Here is a 26,311-nt window from a genome sequence, read left to right on the forward strand (position 1 = left end):
TTTTGGTTAATTGCTATTAAAGGCTTTGTAGAGGATAGGTTAGATGACTGGGCATTTAATCTGACGTCACTGAATACTTCTATAGGATTTGGATATTTTGGCTATTTGGTCTGTAAGGAACAGATCGACTAAAAAGTGCCTGTATTGTTTGTGTTTCTGAGCTTCCAGTGGAAGAGAATTTTATAGTTCCCCATCTGAAGGAAACGAAATGCCCACGAACGGAACCCACCAAGCATTAAAAATCCAATTTGGATTGATCAATAGTGATAATAAGTACCTGACCGCAGAAGCGTTTGGATTCAAAGTCAATGCATCTGGTGTCAGCCTGAAGAAGAAGCAAATCTGGATGTTGGAACAAGACGACGGGAACAACTCTGTGGTATTTTTCAAGAGTCACCTTGGGCGCTACTTGTTGGCTAATAAGGACGGCGATGTGTCGTGTGAGGCCGAACAGCCCGGTGTGGATTGTAGGTTCACCGTGATTGCACACGCCGATGGCAGATGGTCTCTGCAGTCCGAGCCCCACAAGCGGTATTTTGGCGGAACTGAAGACCGTCTCTCGTGTTTTGCCCAGACCATTACCGAGTCTGAACTTTGGTCCATTCACTTGGCCAGTCACCCTCAAGCCAACCTTTTAAGTGTCAGTCGGAAAAGATACGCCCATCTCTCGGTGCAGGAAGACGAGCTATCCGCCGACAGCAACATTCCTTGGGGCGTGGACGCTCTTATCACCTTGGTCTATCAAGAGAAGAAGTATAGTATTCAGACCAGCGACAACAGATTTCTCCGGAACGATGGAAAGTTGATTACAAAGCGCGATTCGGGCACTAACTACACTTTGGAATTTAAAGCGGGCAAAATCGCCTTCAAGGACCACGAGGGGAAATATCTGAGTGCACTGGGGCCTTATGGTACTCTGAGATCCGGAAGAAACTCCAAGCCCGGGAAGGACGACCTCTTCGACTTGGAGCAGAGTCATCCTCAAGTGGTTTTACGAGCTTCTAATGACCGGCTGGTGTCGATCAGACAAGGTGAGGTCTTTCGCTGGTTTACTAATTTAAAACAGATACATTTGAAATACAATTCCGCGTCATGAAGAGCATATTACTCTTATTATGAATTCATTGATACCTTTACTCACTGAACCACTATAGTGTGCAGGGATGAAAAAAACAAAAACCTGCTTCTGAGGTAAGAAAATATTTTTGATTGCATTTCAAGTAGACCCAATCATCTCTTCATTATTTTCATTTAAAGTATTCTTTGCTGTATTGTTATTTTACAAAGCAGACAGATGGAATATAATGGCAAGATCTTGACTTGAATATTAATTTATAGAAAAATGACATAATTTCCCCTAAAGTTTGCAGTTTAAAATGAAGCTGCAGGCCTATTAACAACCTGATTTATACTACTAGTTATTAAAGCCTCTTTGTAAATTTTGCCTGTGAGATACACTGCCACATTCAGGCCAGTCCATAAAGCCCTTGCCATCAGTGAGCACATTTACAAGGAGCACTGCCACAAGAAAGCAGCATCCATTATCAAAGACACTCACTGCCCAGGCCATGCTGTTTTCTTGCTACTACCATTGGGCAAGAGGTAGGGGACCCCTTGGCTCCCACACCGTGTGGTTCAGGAACAGCTTTTATTCTACGGTCAGAATGGATAGCTTAATTCACTACAACTCTACACTGACTACACAACCTTTAGATTCACTTTAAAGGACTCTACAACTCCTATTCTCAGTGTTATTTATTTACTTTTTTATTGCAGTATTTGCACAATCTGTCTTTTGCACATTGGTTGTTTCTCAGTCTTTATTTATGTAGTTTTTCATAAATTCTATTGCATTTCTTTATTCTCCTGTGAATGTCTGCATTAAAATGAATCTCAAGGTAGAATAGTGACATATACATACTTTGAACTTTGATCTCTTTCCCATAACACCCTGAATGTAGTTAATATCTTGTAATAGATTTTGATGAATAGAATATTTCACTAAGAGTTGGGGAGGTCCTGCCCTGATCTAGGATTTCAACAACAGAAATCATTGGATTGCCTAGTTTCTATTGGATTCATAAATTCTGATTTATTCATTTAAAATGTACAGTATTTGGAGGGTACGGATCTGGGCCGTGACCTCCAAATATCTGGACCTGCCTCTCGGTTTTTTTTTCACTACCTTACTTCCACTTTCCTATTTTCTATTTATGATTTATAATTTAAATTTTTAATATTTACTATTGATTTGTACTCCAGGGAGCGCGAAGCACAGAATCAAATATCACTGTGATGATTGTACGCTCTAGTATCAATTGTTTGGCGACAATAAAGTATAGTATATTGCTATGGTATTTCAAATATTGAATGATTAGGTAATCTAATGAAGTAGGAAATAAATACCCAAGTAAAACCTAACCCTTGGTTGAAATTCTTTTAAAAAATTAGCATGCCTTTTTATCCTCTATTGTAAGAGGTTTAAGTCTCGATGGGATGAATGGCTGAATTCTGCTCTTGTGTCTTGTGGTCTCTCAAGTTTGGAGTTTGGAATTTGGGAAAACTTTGCAGGAAGCTTTGCTAATGGGTGGTCAATGGACAATTCTCCAATAGAGTGAACAAGGGTTCCTCCCAGAACTAGTTACCATTTGTTCCCCTAATACTTGTGTTCAAAGATGGGCATTTAGGTTGAGCTTCCAGAGAGGCTTGATCTATGTGGAGATGATCTCTGGATAGAGCCAAAATTTTGATCAAGAAAATTTGGTAGAGATCATCTGAAATCTTCAGAAGCTAATGCCTCAAAAGGTAATGATGGCATCCATTAGTAAAGGCACTCACCACCTGGGATATGTTCTCTTCTCATTGCTTCTCTTTAGGGAGGAAACACAGGAGCCTGAACACACACACTCAACATTTCAGCAACGGCTTCTTCACCTCCACCATCTGATTTCTGAACAGTCCATGAATCCATTTTCAGTGTGACCTATATGCTGATGCCTTTGTTTGGAACAAATGAATGCTCCACATCAAATAAAGTAGACTAGATACCTCTAGAACCGATCTTTGCTAGATGTCAGACTCATCTCCAGTTGCCCACGCACATTCTTGGCATTGCAATCCCACCACACTTCTGTGCCTGCCCCATCTTCCACCGATTTCCATCACTCAATATTTCAAGCAAGGGTTCAACTCAAAAATGCTGTCTTCATAATATATTTATTGTATTGCTCGAAAGTTTTCCCTTCTCTTCCCTGTTCCACTTGTTTTTTGCTTCACAATCATATGGTTATGAGTAACTGCATAGTAAGAACTTGAGCTCCACTTTGCCTTTGAGGAGAGCAGGATTTTTTTTCAGATAATTGGTACCAGCCAAAGAGTCATAATACTATCACATGCAGAATTTGACCCAACAGTTGTCCTCAACCCTAATATCAGAAGGACGTCTCACCAGTTTTGGTATGAAATAGTTTACGATTAAAAATTAAATTTAATTTATAATCCAAAAGCAATTCCTAGAAATGACTCGAGACATTTTACCTAGATATACTCAATCATTAGTTATGACTAAGCATCAGGCCCGGATGCTGTTCCTATCACGGCAGTGAAAACATGTGCCAACCAACTGGCAGGTGCATTTGTTCAAGAACATCTTCAGTTTCTCACTGCTGCAGTTGGAGATTTTGACTTGCTTCAAAAAGGCGGCAATCCTACCAATTCCTCAATGGCTATTGACCAATGGTACTCACATCTACTGTGATGAAGTGCTTTGAGAGGTTGGTTGTGGGCAGAATCATCTCCTGCCTAAACAAGGACCTGACCCACTGTAAATTTGCCTATCCCCATAGTAGGTCTACAGCAGATGCAATCTCACTGGCTTTCCACTTGGCCTTTGACCTCCTGGATAATAGCAATACCTATGTCAGGCTGTTTATTGATTAGAGCCCAGAGTTCAACATCATCATACCCTCAGCACTAATCAACAAGTTCCAAACCTGGGCCTCTGTACCTCCCTCTGCAACTGGATCCTTGACTTCCTCATCGACAGAGCACAGTCGGTGCATATTGGAAATAACATCCCCTTGTTGCCAGTTAAACACTGGAGCAACTCAAGGACGCTGCTTATCCACTTGCTGTACTCTCTCTGTACCCTTGACTTCGTGGATAGGCCCAGCTCAAACACCATCTATAAATTTGCTGATGACACGGCTATTGTTGGCAGAATTTCAGATGGTGATGAGGAGGAGTACAGGTTTGAGAGAGATACTTCAGCTGGTTGAGTGGTGTTGCAATAACAACCTTGCACTCAACATCAGAAAGACCAAGGAATTGATTGTGGACTTCAGGAAGGGAAAGTTGAAGGAACACACACCAGTCCAGCAGTGGAAAGGGTAAGTGGTTTCAAGTTCCTGGGTGGGTATCAAAATCTCTGAAGAGATAAACTATCCTGGCCCCGCTTACCCCAACATATTGATGCAATTACAAAGAAAGCAATGCAGTGACTGTATTTAATTAGGAGTATGAGGAAACTTGGTATGTCACCAAAAACTTGAAAACATTTCTACAGATGTACCGTGGAGAGCATTCAGGTTTGCTGCATCACCATCTAACACAATGCGGCCATTGCACAGGACCGGAAAAAGCTAAGAAATTTGCAAACTGAGCCAACTCCACCAGGAACACTAACCTCTCCAGTATTGAGGAATCCTTCAAAAGCCGATGCCTTGAAAAGGTGGCATCGATCATTACGTACCCCCATGACCCAGGACATGCCCTCTTTTCATTGCTACAGGAGTCTGAAAACACACACTCCATGATTTAGGAACAGCTTCTTCCTGTCTGCTATCAGATTTCTGAATGGACAATGAAACCACACTTTCTTTTTGCTCTCCTTTAGCACTACTTATTTACAGATTTTATGACGTATGCCAGTGATATTAAAACTGATTCTAATTCTGGGACAAAAGTACTGTGTAAAATATTTCTTCAATTGTAAAGGGATCTCTAAATTATCTTGTTGCTTTTCACTATCGGTTTTGGATACTTCCAAGGTTGCTTCATGAGAAGAAGAGCAGATTTCAGATCAATCCTGTAAACAGCAGCAGTTACATGAATAATCCAGGATGCAATGTCCAGCTTTTTGGTAAAAATGCAAAATCACAGGAATCTTCTACTTTAACATTAATAAAAAATATTTCTAATGAGGGGTTTATTGCTCAAAATTCATTCCTGGCTGATACGACTAAGCATCCTAGAGAACACCATTTTCTACTAACCTTCCAAAGTCAATTTTATTTGAGACCTTTGAGTTCATTTTGTTATGATATATCATTAACAACCCACCAGGAACATAGTGAAGTAGAATCATATACTTAAACGGAAACAACGGTTTGGCATGACCCATCTGAGGTTTGCCTCATTTAACCCCAGTTTCCTCAAAATAATAATCACAACAGTGCACCAACCCATCTCCTTGACCAAACCTTTAGCCACACATTACCTGCTATGGTCACCGTATTTGCTTTATTAACTTGGCATCAATTTTTGTCTGATTATTTTCAATGTTGTGGGATACATATAATGATAAAATAACATATCATTACAAATTGTTCTTTGTTGTAATATCTTGTGGTTTAATCCTCTGTCTGACTCATAAAGAAATAATTCAAACCAGCTAATTTATCATCCAACAACCATTTTGATTGAATTAGTTTTTCTTTGGCACCCTAATTGATGCACTGATCTCCAACAAAATTGGGCGTGATGCTACAATTGCCTCCCGTCCAACTGTGCTAAGAGGGAAGCTCTGCTCAGTTGCCAAGTTGATTGCCAGACATGTCTGACAACATAGGCACAAGCCAAGAAGGTATAACACTATCTGTCAATGTGCCTTAGTCCCACCATTCAGATGTTCCTTCGGTACCAGAATCAGATAGTTTTCAAGTGTCTACAAGATTGGGATTAGCTTTGATCACCTGAAATTTTGGAGAAGCCTTTATGTTGGAAGGAAGTGACTATTGATCACAGGTGATGGAAGGTTATCTACCAGAGCCATGTGCTAACCTTCAACTGCATTACCTGATAATATAGCCACCCATTTTGGTGGTTGGTGCTGGTGATTGAAATTATTCCGTCTTAGTGCACACCTTTGCACTAGAAATTTTAGGACTGAATTTAGAGCTAATGCAGACTTTTGGAGGGAGAAAGAAGGGCTTTAAGAACACGAGCAGTCCACATAGCTAACCCTATGCCTTCTACCCTCATTCACCAAATCTTCTGATTTCTTTGAGATGGAGTGCTATATTGGGACTCGTGGGAGGGAAAATTTCGGAGTACTCAATGAAGGATGAGATTGCAGTTAACCATGCTAAAGAGACAATAGCTAGATATAGCCAGATGGATTTCAAAAGGATCATCAAACTTGACAGACTTCAGCATTCTTGGACGATGCAATAGATCTGATTGATTGTTTGTACTGGGCTACTGCAACCTTCAAGGCTCATTTATGTAAAGAATGTAGTAACCGAATAAATAGGGACAAAAGTAGACCCGTTCCACCATTCAATAAGGTAATGGCTAGTTTGAGCTTGATTTTATTCTTTCCTGCCTTCCTGAATAACCTTCAACTCTCATATAGTTAAAAGAAATTGTCAGCTATGAATATATTAAAGACTCAGCCTCTATATTTCTTTGTGATAGAGAATTCCAAAGATTCATGACACTCTAGAAGGAATAAAATTCCTCCTTATTTCTGTTGTAGTCATCTCTTCATCTTCATTGTATGTCTCCTAGATCTTTTTTTCGAGCCTCCTCAGAAATTGCAATATTTCAATAAACATACTTATCGTTTATCTAAGCTCAATTATTTTCCTTGTTTAAATGCATTTGGCCAATTTCCCACATTTTGTGTGATAGCAAAGAAAAATGTCAAGTTCCTTGTCACTCAAGGGGAAAAGACAGCAGTGTGATTGGTTTCTGGAGCTGTCCTGTATGGGTCTCTTGTCCTTGGTAGACATATCCATTACTTTACTTGTTGAGGTCAGAAGAGTCACAAAAAGCAGGATTTTCCAGAGGCCAACCATTTCAATTCTACTTCCCATTCCCATTTTGACATGTCAGCCCATGGCCTCTGTTGCCAGGATGAGGCTACACTTGGGTTGGAGAAGCAACACCTTGTACTCTGGGTAGCCTCCAACCTGATGGAACGAACATCGATTTCTTGAACTTCCTTTTATTTTCCCCCCCCCCCACCCCCTTCACCATTTCCCATTCTTGTTTCCCACTCACACCACCTCTTCTTACCTACCCATCGCCTCCCTCTGGTGCTCCTCTCCTTTTCCTTTTCTTCCATGGTCTGCTGTTCTCTCGTATCAGATTCCCCCTTCTCCAGCCCTTTACCTCTTTTGCCAATCAACTTCCCAGCTGTTCGCTTCACCCGCTTCCCCTCTCCCGGTTTCACTCCTCCCATCCCTTCACCACCTGAGTCTGACTTCTCCCCTCCCTTTCCAGTCCTGATGAAGGGTCTCGGCCCGAAACGTCGACTGTTTACTCTTTCAGGTAGATGCTGGCTGATCTGCTGAGTTCCTCCAGCATTTTGTGGGTGTTGCTTCAATTTCCAGCATCTGCAGAATTCCTCGTATCTGCAGATTTTCTTGTGTTTGCATATAATTGGCTCCACCTCCCTTTGACAGATACACTTTTAAAATAACCATAAAACCATAGGACATAGGAACAGAATTAGGCCATTCAGCCTCTCAAGTCTGCTCCAGCATTCCATCATGACTGATTCATTATCTCTCAACCCCATTCTCCTGCATTCTCCCTGTAACCTTTGATGCCCTTATTAGTCAAGAACCTAACGAGCTCTGCTTTAACAATGCCCAGGCATCCCCAAGCATCTGCAGCAGTGAATTCCACAGATTCACCGCCCTTTGGCTAAAGAAATTCCTCCTCATCTCTGTTGTGATGGGGTGCCCTTGTATTCTGAGGCTGTGCCTTCTGGTCCTAGACTCCCCTAGTATAGGAAACATTCTCTCCACATCTACTCTATCCAGGCCATTCAACATTCAATGAGAATTCCCACCCTTCTAAACCAGCAACAACAGGCCCAGAGCTATCAAATGCTACTCACACATTAACACTTTCATTCCCGGGAACATTCTCATGAACCACCTCCGGCATTCTGATGTTTTCAAGAGAAGTTTTGTACTTAAATTTTCTACATTCCGCTTTTAAGTTGCTCAGTTTTTTTCATTTAGCACTTTTTGATCCTTTTGGTTTCTTTGGGTTCATCAGCTGTGCAGGGGGGTGGTGGAGTCTCTGACATGGGCAACAGCTAGCCCCCCCATATCGTACTGCCCTGGCTTGCTCGTCACATAGTACATAATCGATCCTGACCAGCGGAGGGCTTCACGATTTTTTGATATAACTGTTGGTAGGAACCCTTTAAATTTTAATTAGTATCTGAATTTATTCAGATTTAGGCTCATTTATTTATCCAAGGCATTTTAAAACATTCCCTATCTCCCAAGATCTGGCAAGCAGGTGGAAAAGCTGAGCTTGAGGATGGGCTTGGCTGTAGTATTTAACACATTTCTCTTTAGTTCCTAGTAGTATTAGATGATCATGATGTAAATATTCTAATTAGGCTCCCCATGCTCTAGTGGTTACAAAAGCAGGATCATCTACAAACAGGAATGGGCTGCCTTCTAAGTCATTGCTCCCTCACTACCCCAACCCCCTATTCCCTAAATAAGGTGAAAGCCTTCAAATTGATAAAATAGTTGTAAGCACAGCAACAAATCTCCTCCAATTCATCAGCAACATTTTCTTTGTGTCAATCACGTGCATTTATATCTGCATTGGTGTATGTACTCCTCAGCAAATTTCACCCTTGGCTTCCTTTTAATGATCTGTGACGACCTTCCACTAATATACTCAATCCTTTGCAGTTCTTCACGTCTCTTTAATAGGATTCTCTTTGGATTACTTTTCTATTTAAATTCCTGTACTCCCATGCTGAGTAGGTGGGCAGGGGTTTTCCTGCCTGATGCCCACCTGAGCTACTCACTGGGACTGCCCTGTGCAGTGAGGGTTGAAGATTGCTTTGTATCACGTTGCACGGTTATATTTCTGTCTTAAATTCCTTTTTCCTACGTAAAGGGTTGCATACGGCAAAGCACCTTAGTCAAATGTGGTTGCTCCCTTCCACAGCAATGCTGGGCACCAGGGTAAACTGGCTTTTCCTGTCCCCATCGAGCTCTGTGGTAGGAGGTAGGTCACGTGTGAAGACCACTGCGTGACAAGCTATTTGCTTCCCCTGAGCGAGTGATTGTCCCTGTCCCTGAAGTACAGCTTGGGGAGAATGCAGCAGAAACAGAAGATCCGGGAGCAACACATTCAGGAAGATTGTCCCGGCATCGAGTTCAATTGCCCCGCAAATGTTGCGCTTTCACAAAAGAGAAGCACATGATTCACATTTTGTGCTATCACTACAGCTGCATAATTCCACCTTCAACCTGATTGTTAACTGTCTCATGCAAGCCACCTGCAGAAAACATTGCAACTGCCTTTAGCTACCTCTAGCCATGACTATTCCTGACTGGCTATCCTTATTCCGCTCTCCACAGACTTAAGGTAATCTAAAAGCTTGCTGAAAAATTCCTAACTCTCACCAATCTGATTCCCTTGTAGCTTCTGTGCTGGACCTTGGCTGGGTCCACGTTGGGTCATGATGACATCGGAGATTTTGAAAACACCAGAGAGATCTAATATTCTCTCAGGTATTTTTTAAAATATCTGATGTCATCTCATTTTCTGTCTCCGTAATCTCTTCTAGCCCTTGGAAATCTCTGCTCCTTCAATTCTGGTTTCTTGAATATTCCCAGAGCAAACAGCTGCTCTGCTTAGAGCTATATCTTTAGCAGACTTGCCATAAATCTGGAATTCCTTGCCTAATTTTTTTTTTGCCTGCCTTTCCTTCAAGATGCTCCTTAAATTCACCTCTCTGACCAAACTTTTGTTCAGCTACCCCAATGCCATTTTTAGACTTGGGGATGGATTTAGTTTGAAGCTGCTCCAGTGAAGTGCCTTGGACCATTTTACAATGTTTAGCTGCTGTATGAATAGAAGTATTAAAAAAAGAGTAAATACTATTCTTTAACATGAGATTTCGCTGATTCTGGAAATCCAGAGTAATTACTTACAAGATGCTGGAACAATTCAGCAGGTCAGGCAGGATCCATGGAAAGGATAAAGTGTTGACATTTTGTGGTGAGAACCTTCACTAGGACCAGAATTGTTTTTTACGTACCTGTAAAAGAGGAGCCTTTTCACTTGTTTTCAAAATTGCCACAAAGCCTTGATGAACCATCCTGCCCATGGAACACTCTATAGTTTGTCATATTGCCCTTGGCTAATGGTTGTTTCTTAGACTGAATGCAGAGAAATGCTCAGTGTTTAATACAGACAATAATACACCCTTGTGCTACTGTGTGATGCTTGGAGAGCTCCAGCAACCAGTCTTTGCCACAGACCAGGGATAACTCTGTTTTCCATAGATAGAGTAAACTTATTGGTTATCTATCAGCTTTATTTTTGAAGATCATTAAGCATGAATTGGATGAGAATGCAGGAGGTCCAATTAGTAAATTGTAGATGATTGAGGGGGGATCTTATTGAAACGTATAAAATTCTAAAGGGATTGGACAGGCTAGATGCAGGAAGATTGTTCCCGATGTTGGGGAAGTCCAGAACGTGGGGTCACAGTTTAAGGATAAAGGGGAAGCCTTTTAGGTCCGAAATGAGGAAAAACTTCTTCACACAGAGAGTGGTGAATCTGTGAAATTCTCTGCCACAGGAAACAGTTGAGGCCAGTTCATTGTCTATATTTAAGAAGGAGTTAGATATGGCCCTTGTGACTAAAGGGATCAGGGGGTATGGAGAAAAAGCAGGTACAGGGTTCTGAGTTGGATGATCAGCCATGATCATACTGAATGGTGGTGTAGGCTCGAAGGGCCGAATGGCCTACTCCTGCACCTATTTTCTATGTTTCTATGATATGGAAACTGGTGGAATCGTATTTAGGGATGAAAGTTGTCTTGGGCAGTAGCAGGACCTAGGATAGCTGGAAGGTTGTGTGACAGATGGAAAGTAATCCAGACACCTATGGGAGGTCAAATTCTGATAGGACCTATAGAGTAAGTGGTAGGGACTGAGAGGCATGAATCTATAAAGTGACCTTGAAGTTCAAGCCCAAAGTGCCCTGGAAGTGGCAACACAGGTGGATAGGGTGTTTAAAGGGCACTTAGTGTGCTTACCTTCCTATGCCAAGGCTTTGAGTAGAAGAATTGGGAAATGAGTTGCAGATGTGCAAAACATTAGTTGACCACACTCAAGTGTTGTGTACAGTTCTGCTCACCACACTGCAGGAAGGATGTGGTAGCAGTAGATAAAGTGCAAAGCATATTTACCAAGCTGTTGCATAGAATGGATGGCTGCAGTTACAAGCAGAGGCTGGAAAGGCTGGCTCTATTCTCGTTGTAGAGTGTTATAAAATTATAATGTAAAAACAGTAGATAGGATTGTGAATCTTGAATTAGAGGGAACAGGAAAAGAAATAAAGGATATTTGAAGGTAATTTTCTTACCCAGAGTGTGATGAATAATTGGAACAAAGCACCAGAGCAGTAGTGGAGGCAGAGACAATGACAATACTTAAAAAGTGTTTAGACAGGTATTTGTACAGAAAGTGAGTAGAGGGATATGAACCTGACACAGGCAAATGGGAGTAGTGTAGGAAGACATCACAGTCGGCATAGAAGAGGTACACAGGGCAGTTTCTTTGCTGTGCATAATCCTACTGCCACCAATGCTTGACGTGCAAAATCTTAGTGATCATATGAGCTTCTGCAAAAAATACTTTTTGAGCCCATTATGAGTCACAATAACTTTCCTCGCACTAATGTCTTGTCTAATGACATTGATGTGTGGCGCGTGCCAACACACCACAGCAAATTACTAATATATGTAAATATATCTGGTGAATAAAGTTGATCCTTGACGTGCCAAAAACGCAGGGCAGGATTTTCTTTCAAACACTGTGAATGTTTCAGTAAGACAGTGAGCACAACATAAACAAATCAGTTTTACTGCTAACATGACAGAACACATTTCTGTAACCATGAAACAGTCACTCTGACAGTGTTATAGAACAGGGATGAACGGGTCTGTGAGCACACACCCTTTTACTAGACACACACGGGGTCACCTTACACTGAATAATTTATCAAATTAACTATTTGATGACAAGTATTCATGTTTCCAAACAGGGAGTCAGCAACTAGACCATGGCTGACATTTATGCCAACTTTCTTTATCTGCTAGGATCCTTGACCCTATTACTTAAACATTTTGATAATCTAACTTGCATGCCCCCATTTGAAGTGGAAAATTCTGTATTACCTGAACATTTTTCTATGACAATAAGAACATAAGGAATAGGAATAAGAATTGGCCAGAAGAGCTCTAAAGCCAGTTTCACTTTTCAATAAATCATGGCTGATCACATAATTGATCTTCACTTTTCTGTCTATTCCAGATAACCTTTGACTCCACTGTTATCAAAAATTCTGTCTCAACCTTGAATATATTGGACAATTTGATCTTCAAAGCCCTCAAAGGTAGAGAATTCCAAACTCCACAACAGAAGAAATTCCTCCTCATTTCCACCTTATTCTGAAACCATGGTCCCTAGTTCTGGACTCCTTAAGAGAGCATGCGCAACCTGCTGAGGGAATGCAGATCAGGCAGATCTATGGGGGGGGGGGGGTTCTTAAGGGAAACCTTCCTCTCAGCACCTATCCTGTCAATTCTCCTCAGAACAATCAATGTTTCAATAAGATTATCTCACATCCTTTGAAACTCTTGAGTACACGCCCAAACATTGTGTGAATAAATCCTGGTAACTGTACAGCCCTATTTTATAGTCTCTCTTCATCTGGTCTAATGCCAAGCCTAAAAGGGACTAATCAGATTACACGAAGTTCAAAGTACATATATGTTGCCATGTACAATCCTGAGATTTGTTTTCTTGTGGGCATACACAGTAAATCCAAGAAACATAATAGGATCAGTGAAAGACCTTGCCCACTAGGACAAATAACCAGTGTGCAAGAGACGACAAACTGCAAATACAAAAGGAAAAAGTAAATAAATAAGCAATAATTATTGAGAACATGAGATGAAGAGTCCTTGAAAGTGAGTCCATAGGTTATGAGAACACTTCAGTGATAAAGTAAAGGTATCTGTTAGTCTTGCGAGACCATGGATCTGTGCCTGGAAAGTCTTCACTCTCCAGGGTGCAGGCCTGGGCAAGGTTGTATGGAAGACCAGCAGTTGCCCATGTTGCAAGACTCCCCTCTCCACGACACCAATGTTGTCCAAGGGAAGGGCATTAGAACCCATACAGCTTGGCACCAGTGTCGTCGCAGAGCAACGTGTGATTAAGTGCCTTGCTCAAGGACACAACACATTCCCTCGGCTGGGGCTCGAACTCACGACCTTCTGGTTGCTAGTCCAATGCCTTAACTACTTGGCCACACACTTCAGTGATAGGGCAAGTGAAATTATCCCCTTTGGTTCAAGGGCCTGATGGTTAAGGGGCAATAACTGTTCCTGCTCTTGGTGATGAGAGTCCTAAGGCTCCTGTACCTTTTTTATGATTGCAGCCATGAGAGGAGAGCATGGCCTGTGTGGTGGGGGTCCTCGACTGTGGATGCTGCTTTCCTGTGAGAGTGCTCAGTGGTGGAGACGGCTATACCCTCTAATCCTCAGTTCGCTGAGCAAGGCAAATGACCATCTTGCTGAGTCCCTTTGTAATTTTATAAGTGTTGAACTCAAAGTACAAAGATAGTTTACACCACCTCTCTAAGGTCAAAACACACTTGTAGTGGTTATGCGCCCAAAGCTGTCTGAAGTTCACTTGAACCGATGTTTATCCATTGTGTTGCACAGTTGAAGATTGTAGCTGGCTTAGCAAGAAGTCACTTGTTATTCATGAATTGTAATATCCCTCTCAGATTCCAAAGTGACTTCATCACAAGCTCTGTCTGCCACTGCTGTTCTATTTAATTAGTCTGCACATGTCTCCTTGTATCTTCCTTCTCAACGTACAATAATTCCTTATTTAGTATTTTTGACAAATGTGTATCAGCAGCCGCCTTTTTTCTCATTCGTCATTAATATGTAGCTTGAGGCAACCCCTCAAATCCTGTAGCATACTGTTTGTCATTTTCTACCAATATTCCCTGATCTCACTTTCCTATTTCAAAACAATTACCATCCGTAACACAAGTGTATTCCCAATTGCATGAGGTGTCATTTAACAAAAAATCAGAATGCAAAGCCTCAGCAAATACCTCTTTTTTTAAAAAAAAATGAGCACCCAGCATCCAATGGTGGAAATTAGTCTTAATTTCATGTCATAAAACAAAATGAAACAGTTGAAGAACATTTGTCTAGGAAATTAATTAGGCCAACTTTTGGATAATCCTGATAGCCAGCTAAATAAGGTATTAAGCTCCTTAAATATATAAATGAAGAGCTTACTGATTTATCAGTTGCCTCCCGGAACTGAACTGTAATAAGTGGGTCAAGGGTTGGGCCTACACTGCTTGGGATTCAACTTGACAGCCAAGGATTCCCCAAATACCTTAAAATGAAATAAGCGCGGTAACGGGTCTTTAGGACCCAGTGAGCCCATGCTACCCGATTATAGCATGTGACCAATTAACCTACAAAACCATATGTCTTTGGACTGTGGGAGGAAACTGGAGCACCTGGAGGAAACTCGTGTGGTCACTGGGAAAATGTACCGACTCCTTACAGACAATGACAGAATTGAACCCAGGTTGCTGGTGCTGTAATTACATTACCCTAATGACTAAGTTACCATGTCCATCAAATTATTAAACTATTTATTAAAAAAATAGCTTCCCATGGAGTGTAGGAGTGCAGGAGCTCACAATACCTCCTAAATGTCAATGAGAGTTTTCGTCTCTAAACCAACTGCGCATTATTCTAGATTCCCAAGGCATTACTTAGGCAAAATGCTTTTTTTCCCCTTTCTCGTTAAGCTCAGCTCTTATCATCAACCTCAACTGTAACAGAAGTAACTGTTGAGATTCCTGAAAGAAGCGTGCAGAATTCTTCATGGTCAAGGTCATTCACTTCTGCTATCTAAGGAACTTGGAGATCTGGTTGCTGAATTTGTGTATTTAAGTAAAGGCAAGTAATGAGTTCTGTCAACACTTAGCCGGCTCCCAGCAGGTATAAAGCCAGGATTTAGTTCAGGTTAGGAGGACGAGATGCGTACATTTAGAGGTATAGAGCAGATTACACTAATCATCATTATGACGTGTACTACTCCCGAAACACAGTATCTAGGATAAGAGGTTATATTTTCCTTGTGGTTTCAAAGCAATGTGCTGTTTTGCTGTGGGGTTTCCAGTAAGCTGCCTGTTACTCGTGAATTATATTGTCTTCCTTATCAATGAAATACAAGAGATTCTGCAGATGCTGGCAATCTTGAACAAGCCATGCCAAGTGCCTGAGGAACTCACCAGCTCAGGCAGGGCGGATGTTTCAGACAGAGAACCTTCATCAAGAGTGGGAAGGAAGGGGACGGAAGCCAGAATAAGGAGGGGGAAGGGAAGGAGTACAAGCTGGAAGGCGTTAGTTGAGACCAAATGAGTGGCGGGCGGGTAGTGATGAAATAAGAATCTTGGAGGGGGTAGGTGGATGAGATAAAAGGCTGAATTCTATCTCATTTTGGTTCCCCTCCTCCTTCCCTTTCTTCCATGGCCCACTGTCCTCTCCTATGAGATTCCCTCTTCTTAAGTCCATTACCTCTTCCTCCTATCCCCTCCCAGCTTCTTACTTCAATTCTCCTCCCTCTCTCTTCACCCCCACCCCCATCTTCTTTCTCATCTGGTATCACTTTATCACCATCATCTGCCAGTCTGTACTTCCTCTTGTCTCCCACCCCACCTTTATTTTGGCTTCTGCCCCCTTCCTTTCCAGTCCTAATGGAGAGTTTCGATCTGAAACATTGACTGTTTATTCCCTTCCCTCGATGCTGCCTGTCTTGCTGAGTTCCTCCAGCAGTTTTTAAGCATTTAATAATGGAATACCTTTTACAATCTTCTGTTCTCAATCTCTGAATAATGAGCACATGCTATCTCTCCCAGCCGCCCTCCATCCGAAACCTGTCACTCTCTGAGTGTTTTCCTCCAGCCACGTCTGTTTATTTTCTGATAATGCCTCCGCAGCTCTGACTGTGTTGTGTCTTTGTTCTAGGCAAGAGTGCAGTGGGTTCTTCTGCAGTGGCAGAAGGCGGAATGAGCTCACAGTTTTACCAGCCTTTAGCTATTAAAGAGATTTCCAATGTAAAAATGTTTCTTCAATAGCACATTGATTTACAGGCCAACGACTGCCATTGTGTCTGATATAAGAAAGTAGCTGTCCTTTGCTTTATTTCTGCGCTACCAATTTGACTTTAATATTTTTATTGTAACTTAAAGTTCAAAGTAAATTTATTATTATAGTACATGTATGTTACCATTTAAACCCCCGAGATTCATTTTCTTACAGGCGTACTCAATAAGTTAAGAATAAAATAATAACCATAATGGAATCAGTAAAAGACTGTACCAACTTGGGCGTTCGAACCGTGCAAATACAGAAAGAAAGAAATAATAGTAAATATTGAGAACATGAGATGAAGTGTCCTTGAAAGTGAGTCCATTTGTTGTGGGAATATTTCAATGATGGGTCAAGTGACGTTATCCCCCTTTGGTTCAAGAGTCTGATGGTTGAGGGGTCATAACTGTTCCGGAACCTGTTGATGTGAGTCCTGAACTCTTGTACTACCTACCTGATGGCAACAGTGCGAAGAGAACTTATCTTGGGTAACTTGTAGTAGTTTTTTGTGTATTGCACTATACTGCTGCTGCAAAACAACAGATTTCATGACATGTCTAGCAATAGTAAATCAGATTCTGATTCTAATGTAGTCTCATGACAGAGATGATTATAACTTTGCATTGCACATCAGATTCTGTCCGAAGGCAACAGGGTTACATGCGTATGTGGACGAATAAGACCTCTTCCAGCTGATGGCATCGGTGCATGGATTAACAAATACTACCTCTCCTTACTTTTAGGAAATTCATTTGAAAGAAAAGATGCCACTAAATCTATCAATCTTTATCATTCTAAATAGGGTGGTTATGGATAAAAACAGTTCAGCCTATGAGCTGGAAGCGGGGTGGGCATAGTCTACTGCACACAAAACAGTGAATATGCTGAGAAAAGAACCATATGAGCAGTGGATGACATACAAACTGCAGCAGCTTCTCCTGATTACACCTGACTAATTTCTCCATTGCAATACAGTAAGTAGAGGGTAGTTCTGTATGAATTATTGGCATCACTTAAAGCAATGTAGTCATTAGGTTTAATGGACCAGAGAATTGTTCTGCTCTCTCTGGTTGTAGCACTGTCACTGTATACAGATAATTGTAATTCACTGAGACCTGTCCAGCCAAAATAAATTCAGGTTATTATCTTTCTTTCAATATTTATATAAGAATACAGAGTACAGGAAAAGAAATATGTCAATACATCAAACTAAATCGCATATAAATACTCCTTACCCTATATTCGTACAAGTCAATCAGTTCGTAACATTGAAAAATAATTTTATTATATAAAAAAATCTAACCCACTACCAAGACCGAAGCAGATTAGTAGATAAAAAAGAAAAAAAGATTGTTGGTCATCGTCTGTGCTTTAAAAGCAAATCAAAGGTTTTGAAAATAATTCAGAAAAGGTCCCCACAATGTTTGAAAATCTTGATTAGATTCAAAGATTGAACATCGAATCTTCTCTAAATTTAAACATGACATCACATCACGTAACCATTGGGTGTGAATAGGAGGGGCCACATCTTTCCATTTAGGCAGAAGCGTCCTTCTGGCCATAAGAAACATATAAGCCAAAATGTGCAAATTTTTAAAATAACCAGATATGTATATCAGCGATTTTCAATGTAAAGTGTTGGCCAATAAATCTAAAACAAATATCAAAGTGTGAAAAAGGCTTGGAACATTTTTCCAAGAAAATTTAACAAAGTAATAAAACCTTACTAACCAAACATAACTTTGCCGGAAACCAAATCAGAGTTAGTAGGTGTTTCCTTTAATTTGGTTTCATCAGCAGAAGAGGGTCAGATTGGGATTTTGGCAGATGCTGGGCCAAGCATTGCTAATGATGAAGGCTCCGGTGAGGGAGGTCATCTCTGAGCACAGGATCTGGAACTGTATATCTTCAGTGGTGGTGGGGCTGTGATTGGGGAGCCATGTGGTTGGGAAATTGGATGAAGAGTGGACGTGGGGATGAATGTTGCACTGACGATAATTCTCAGGTAAATGTTCAGATGAGATGGTCATTGAGATTTCTCCCCTGCATCACTATCCATTTGGGCAACATTTTTACAACAGAATGATCTCATTCTAATTTCAAAATCACTGTGTTAGTGAGCAAAGCCAGCTGGCAACAGTACAAAGTGGCCCAACCGTACCAAGTATATCAGAATCACCTCACACAGCTGAACAATTTCAAAATTAACCACAACCCAGCTTTATTCAAGAAGTGATTTTTTAAAAAAAATCTTAAACCATTATGATTTATGTGATAAAATGAACAGGGAGCAACTAGAAGTTAGTTTTACCACTGAATGCCACTTCAACATTACTTCTGAGGCCTTCTGTTGGTCAGAGTCAACCACGGATGTTGTGTCCTAGCTATCTATGTGGTCAATACGAAAGCCAGTGCAAACAATACTTCATTATGTTGTTGAATGATTTTTGAATTGTAAATGACTGGAACTGAGTTTAATCTAAAAGGTAGATTAGAAACAAAATCAGAAGGCAGTGTTTCTTTCGATTGTCACTGATTGCACCTGCTTCCTGTATGCTCCATCAACAAATTCTGTAAACTGCTTTCAGACATTACTGAATTGAGACCTAGCAAAGAATGTAGACTTGCTTTTATTTAGAGACACAGAATGGAATAGATCCTTCCAGCCCTTTGAGACACGCCACCCAGCAACTGCTGATTTCACCCTAATCAGGGGATAATTTACAATGACTAATTAACCTACTAACAAGTACGTCTTTGGACTGGGGGGGGCAGGGGAACCTGAGCACCCAGAGAGAACCCATGCATCCCACAGGGTGGACGTACAGACTCCTTGCAGATGATGTTGGAATTGAACTCTGAACTACAATGCCCTGAACTGTAATAGCATCACGCTAACCGCGATACTACCATGGCTTTGCAGGGTGAATAATCGGGGGAAAAGGCCACTTCACAATCTTTCTGACAGAATCTAATGCGCAATGGCGTTAGTGTTGTAGTTGTTGGATCAGCCATGATGAAATGGTGGAGCAGACTCGATGGGCCAAGTGGCCTAATTCTGCTCCTACATCTTGTGGTCTTGAGAAGTAATCTATTGTCTATAAACAATGGGAATATTTGTAAATCAATTGTCTTCAGACAGCAAAATGAAAAAATGTACAATAATTTTTCCAACTGAATTAGACTGGCATATACCAGCAAGGTGGTAGGGTAGTTAGTGCTGCTGACTTGCATTGCCTGGGACTGCATTCGACTCAGAATTAAATGTTAACTGCAGAGTTTCCGCATTCACTCTGTGGTTGCTTTGGTTTTCTCTGGGTATGCCGATTTCCTCCCACAACCCATAGACCTGCTAGTTGGTTATTTGGCTTACATAAGCATGGGTGAGTGGCAGAAAGAATCAAAGGGGAATCGATGGGCAGGTTTGAAAGAAGATTGGTTGTCTGGATAGAGGGAAATAAGTGGAAGGAGAACGGGATAGATGAAATTACTCCCTTAGGCAACAATGTGGACCATGTTCTGTGTCACTGTAAGTACAAAATGGGTGAGAGTTAACATTGTTTGGGTTGCTTACTGACAAAGTTATTTCTACCCCTAAATTTTCTTCTGTCCTTTTGAGGTTTTGATCTTTCCTGCGTCAAAATTCCACAAACACTATCTGTCTTCCAACACAATGGATTGTAACCCTAGCCTGACAGTCTGTAAGGAGTGTGAGGGCAGAGGGGTCAGTGAGTTCCTCCTCTCTTTCCACTTTCTCACCCCTTGCTTGCCCAAATAGTTCCACCATAATTTTATATCCCTATGTTAGGAATGCAGTTTAATATTTCATCAGACAGGTTAGTGCCAACAGTTGTGCATTGCCCCTTCAGGTTGTAGACGTGAGTCTGGATCAGGGGTTCACAACCTGGGGCCCACAGATCCCTCAGTTAATGGTAGAAGCCCACGGTCTTGATGATGTTCTGAAGACAGTTGATCAGACTTGTGCTGATGACTCTCTAGCTTGGCCAAGGTGCTGATTTGAACTTAAATTGAAGCGTAGCATCGAGGCCAATTGTTCAAACCCTAGGCCCAGCTACCCAAGCACAAGTACTGTTCACACAGGTCAGTGTTGTCTGTCTGATATTTTTATTCATTTGATAACATTTGCTGAATAATCAGGAACTATGCAGATAACTATGCGAATAATATATCTAACTTAAAATATAACAGTAAAGTGATGGTGCCATGTCTCCCACCTGCTATACTACCTATTGAAATATTTTAACTTGGCATCATGTTCATCATTGGATAGGATGACATCCGGTCAAGATGGCGCCTGCGTGCAATGCTCCTTTGGTCGACATCTTCTGGATAGATCATGAAACCATATATTTCACTTCTTTTAGGTCTTTAAAGCTTGTTTTCATCTTGAATGTGATCCTGGGACTGCTGGAGCCTGTGATCTGCAGTTTGGAGACCATTTGGGTGTTTCAGTGCTTTGCAGTCTCAGAGTTGATTCTTGGAGAGGCAGTGTACAGGAACCTTGTGGTGAGCAGGCTGTGAGCTGATATTCAACTGCATTTTGCCGATTAAAGCTTCTATGTTCACCTGTTAAGGTGACTAGGGAGATTAAAACACCGTCTGCCTGCCTTTTTATCACTGGGGGATTGTTCTGCAGCCGGATAGGGGAGACTGCCTTTTTATCACTAGTAAGATCGCTCTGCTACGGAGAAGGAAAATGTTGCCCAGGTTTTCTGCATTTTGGATGTGGACTTGGATTGTGGTTGTTTTTTTCAGTCTTGTGGTTTTTGTATTCTGTGTTTTTCACCCGATTTTTTTCAATTTTTTTGTGTGTGGGGGATGGGGGGGTGGTCGATGTGCCTGTTCCATTTTTGTTCATTTTTTTTACGTGGGCAGGGGGTTGATGATTGTGCTGCCTTTCTTTTCTTTCTTGGTTTCATGCCTATCTGGAGAAGAATAATTTCAGAGTTGTATACTTTGATAATAAATGAACCCTTGAACCTTTGAATCACAAACATCATGGGATGAAGGTCCTGTTCCTATACTTTAATATTATACGCTCAGTAGCCACACTATTGGTTACCTTCTGTACCTAATAAAGTGGCCACTGTGTGTGTATGGTGTAGTCTTCTGCTGCTGTAGCCCATCCACTTCAAGGTTTGGCGTGTTGTATGTTCAGAGATGCTCGTCTGCACACCACCGTTCCAACACGTGGTTATTTAAACAACTATCGTTTTCCTGTCAGCTTGAATCAGTCTAGCCACTCTCCTCTGACCTCTCTGTCATTAACAAGGCATTTCTCCTCACTGGATGTTTTTATTTTGATTTTCACACCATGCTCTGTAAACACTAGAGACTGTTGAGATCCCGGGAGATCAGCAGTTTCTGAGATACTCAAACTACCCTGTCTGCTACTGGCAATCATTCCACGGTCAAATTTACATACAGTAGATCACATTTCTTCCGCATTCTGATGTTTGGTCTGAGCAACAACTGAATCTCTTGACCACATCTACATGAGTTGAGTTGCTGCCACGAATGTTTTTTTTACATATTTGTATTAACAAACAGGTGTACCTATAAAATTGTCTGCTGAGTGTACGGAGAATAAAATTGGCAGCCAACGCAACATTAGCCATTTGTGCTTCCCCAAGACAACTTCCCACGCCTTTGTTTGTTTTTAATATTCATTTAATCTCACTCACTGTCCAAAATCATTAGATTTGATGTTTCTTTTGCCTCCCACATACCATCACCAACAATGCTTAAAATGAAAGATTTTTATTTTTTTAAACAGCATTTGAGGTGTTATTTAATGTAGTATAAATTTATGTTGATCAAATTTGGTCAGAGTTAATCTGTTGCTGAAACCATGTGTATGTCCTCTGGGTAATCTTGTTTCCTTCCTTAATGCAGAGATGTACTGGTGAATTGCCCCTTTAGTGGAGGCTGATAGCAAAAGGAATCTTGTGTGAAAGAGACCCAGTAGGAGGGGTGTGTTGGTGATGGGCAGAGGGAGTGGCTGGAGGAGGGGAAAGAAACAGTAATGGGGGGGCACTGGGGTGGGTGTGGGATCTTGGTATATCAGAAGGAGAAAGAAAGTGGGGGGGGGGGGAGCAGTTTACCTGAAACTGGAGTATTCAGTGTTCATGCAGTTAGGTTGCAGAGGGCTTAAGATAATTAAATAAGTGTTGTTGCAACAAGCTTCTCCACATGAGCCTGTAACATGTATCCTCATGGAGATGGCTCAGTGTGTTATGACAAAGGCTACAGCAGAATAAGCTTAATAACTTGTGTGCTGGTATATCAGCATGAAAGTAAGGGAATAGATCAGTGCCTTATTAGGTCTGAAGCTTTGCCATTGGAGTGAATATCTGGAAATGTTGCAGAATTATTAGGGATAATTCTTAGTGTGGGTGGTGGGGTGGAGATACGTCTCTACTAAAGGTGTAAGGCACTCTATCCCTCCACTAGCCTGCAGGTCATCCTTGGGCAAGGTGCGGCACCTGCTCAGCTTTCCAACCAGGGTCACATGAAGACATGGGAGCAGGCGGTGGATGGTTGTATGAGCAGCTGGTGCATATGACAAGCCTAGCTATGTGATCACTGACACCAGGTAGAGAATCTCTGAAAAGTATTGATAATGGCTGTGGTCGCCCCCCCCCCTGTAAAGACACTGCCCAGAAGGTGACCACTTCTGTAGAAAGGTTTGCCAAGAGCAATCATGGTGATGGATAAGACCATGATTGCCCAACATGGCACATAATGATGATGATGAATTCTTAGTGAGGACGAGGTGATGCGTTTGGAGCAAAGCACTGGTCTATTGAGATGCTGAGGAGGGTGTGCAGTCTCTGCTGTTCAGTGATCGGCTGGGCGGCTGGTAGGAACTGATATTGAGAGGTCAGGGTTCCTGGTGAGTCCTGAGAACTTCAAAGTAAATTACCTATCAAAGTACATACATACCTGTATATGTCACAATACACTACCCTGAGTTTCATTTTCTTGTAGGCATTCGCAGCAGAACAGAATTAATGAAAAACTACGCATAAAGGTTGACAGCTAATGTGCAAAAGACATTTAAATACAAAATAATAATAATGAATAAATAAGTAAATAATACTGCGAAGTCTTTTTATCCCAATTGATTTAAAATTATTCCATTATTCTACCCATGGGCCTAACAGTATATCAGAACTCGGGAAGGAAAGGGATAATGCCATTGTTGAAGATGTGCTGACTGTAGTGGGATGGATAAAAATGGTTAATTAGCATTAAAGTCACAAAATCTTGAGGTGAAAAATCTAAGGGCTTCCTTTGCTTTGTGATATTGTTTAATAATATCTTATTAATAATACCAGAATTTAGTTCCTAATCTGCTGCCATGACTACTCATGGTTTAACCAATGTAGCCATCTGTGCAACCTTGAAGAATCGTCTAAGTGAACTCATTACAGTCAGTGAAGAATCACCTATGCCAGAGATTACTTCTGGAGGAACAAAGAGCTGAAAGACAGATGCATTTTAAAAAAAAAAAAAAAATTAAAATATAACTATTACTAAGAGCCTATCAACTCTTATGTTTTCTATAATGTGGATGATATCATGAGCAATATTAAATGAAGATTACGTAGAATCATTCATTTACGTTCTTTTGTTATATGATGCGCTATGCTTCACAAAGGCTTCTGTGGATGACCAAGATGGGTTTGGCGTACAAGGGTTTGAGTAAAACAAAATAGTAATGCTCTGTCTTTGGAGTTCCTGAGCTAGAGTTTGTATTTTCAAACCAGAGGCCTGTCCTGTGGTTGAAGGACTATATGTGTGTGGGAGTGGGTGAGTGGAAGGGAGGACGGGCTTGTTTTGCTGTTGTTGTTTTGTTGCTTGTTGTGTTATATTGTTGTAATTGCTTGTGTTGTTCTGTGGAACACTGTGGGCATGCTATATTGGCACCTGAATGTGAGACAGCACTTGTGGGCTGCCCCCAGCACATCCTGGGGTTGTTTCTAACTGTTACTTAAGTTGTGTTGCTTGTTAATGCAAACGGCCATTTCACTGTATCTTTCAATGCACGTGATAAATGAATGAATTAGAATCTGAGTTTTGGCTTGCATTCACTTTAGAGAGTTGCAAACAAAATGTTTTAAGAACTAATCATTGAATTGTTAAGAGGAATTGTAACGTACATAAATAGAACATTTATTCTGACCGGTCTGTATTTATGCTCCAGAAGAGTATTCTCTGGCCACCTTTAAAACACCCAATCCTATTCCTTTATTCTTGTATATTTATTCAACTTTAATTCATCCTAGCAAATTGTCTCTTCTTCATAAAATCATAAGATACTGTGATTAATTGTCATCTGGTAAATGCCCAGGAGGCACCAACGTGATATTATTTTAATTGTTTTATTGCCAGGTATGAATATCTCAGCCAACCAAGATGAAGAAACGCATCAGGAAACCTATCAGATGGAAATTGATAAAGAGAGCAAGAAGTGTATCTTGCGTACACACACAGGAAACTTCTGGACATTGGTGACTCATGGAGGGATCCAATCCACAGCCACTGAAGTGTGAGTTATCTAACAAAAATTCAATTTAGAAATTATACTGTATATGCATCTAAACTGGCCACACTTTTAATATCCCTTGCTAACAAGCTTTCTGCACTGAAACGTTGAAACATTTCTTATGTCTGCCATTTCGGACAAGTGATTGAAGTTTAGGATGGGTTGTGTATTTAATATTTCATTAATATTTGTGTAATCTTGTAAATATATTTAAGCATTCTTGGTTGTTTATATAATTCATTGTGATTGCAAAAATAAGTGAATTACATTCGTTATAACGTTACCACGTGATACTTGTGTGCTTCACTTCAAGTAAAACACGAAGTTAGACTCCTATTTTTCACCCTATGTCTCTCAATTAAATCGTTTAGTGTTCTTGAAGTTACAAAATATAACAGTGGCGATGATGTATTTTTAAAACAAACCTGAGACAGCTACTGACTTGTTGAAGTGTAGAAATAAATAGCAAGCTTAAAAACAATAGCGTAGCACTGGCAGAGACAGTCAAGTTTTTTTTTAAAGAAAGGGCAGAAAATGGAAGAAATCATAGGTTCATAAACAGTGATAATAATCACTTAAAGAAGAGCAGAAATGAAATGGCTACATTGGAAAGATAGACATGTTCAATTGCTCATCAGGTAACTGGCTCAGGTATATTGGATTAAAGCAAATGAAATGGCCAATGAGAAACGAGAACCAGTTTTGCTGAGTGGATTGGGTTTATAGGCTTACAGTTTGCTTCGAAGTTTAACTGCTCCAAACAAACCAGCAGAAATGAGCTTTGCTGCTATTATGAAAGTAATGCAGGAGCATTTGGAACTGGAACCATTGTTGATTGCAGAATACTGTAGGTTTCATAAGCGGAATGAAAAGGAAAAGGAGTTCATTTCAGCATGCATAGCTGATCTGAAGAGATCATCTGAGTATTGTCACTTCAACGAAGGGTTGAATGATGCACTGAAGGATCGTTTAGTTTGTGGAATCTTACAAGAAAACATTCAAAAATGGCTCCTAAATGAAGAACAACTCGCATTCAAAAGAGCAGTTGAAATCACTATCAGTGGAAGCAGCAGCATGGGACGCAAATGAAGAACAACTCACATTTAAAAGGGCAGTTGAAATCACTGTATCAGTGGAAACAGCAGCATGGGATGCATATAAGTTGCCTTTGGAAATGAAAGTGAGCGTGAACAAAATTGCAATGTCTAAACAGAAACCTGCCTGGCTGAATAAATTGTGTTACCCTTGTGGCAGGGGCTCACAT

The 26,311-nt window shown here is 40.9% G+C and overlaps 1 protein-coding gene across 1 annotated transcript in view; it reads left to right on the forward strand.

The window, feature by feature from the left end:
- The first annotated feature begins 208 nt into the window (after positions 1-208).
- The window catches only part of fscn2b (fascin actin-bundling protein 2b, retinal), a 37,238-nt gene continuing 11,135 nt past the window's right edge, over positions 209-26,311 (forward strand). The window contains exons 1-2 of the mRNA XM_072242082.1: positions 209-1,031; positions 24,894-25,050. Coding sequence (XP_072098183.1) covers positions 209-1,031; positions 24,894-25,050 — 980 coding nt within the window. The remainder of the gene's footprint in view (positions 1,032-24,893; positions 25,051-26,311) is intronic.

This window comes from Mobula birostris, chromosome 24 (genome assembly GCF_030028105.1).
Source record: "Mobula birostris isolate sMobBir1 chromosome 24, sMobBir1.hap1, whole genome shotgun sequence".
NCBI classification, from domain to species: Eukaryota; Metazoa; Chordata; class Chondrichthyes; order Myliobatiformes; family Myliobatidae; genus Mobula; species Mobula birostris.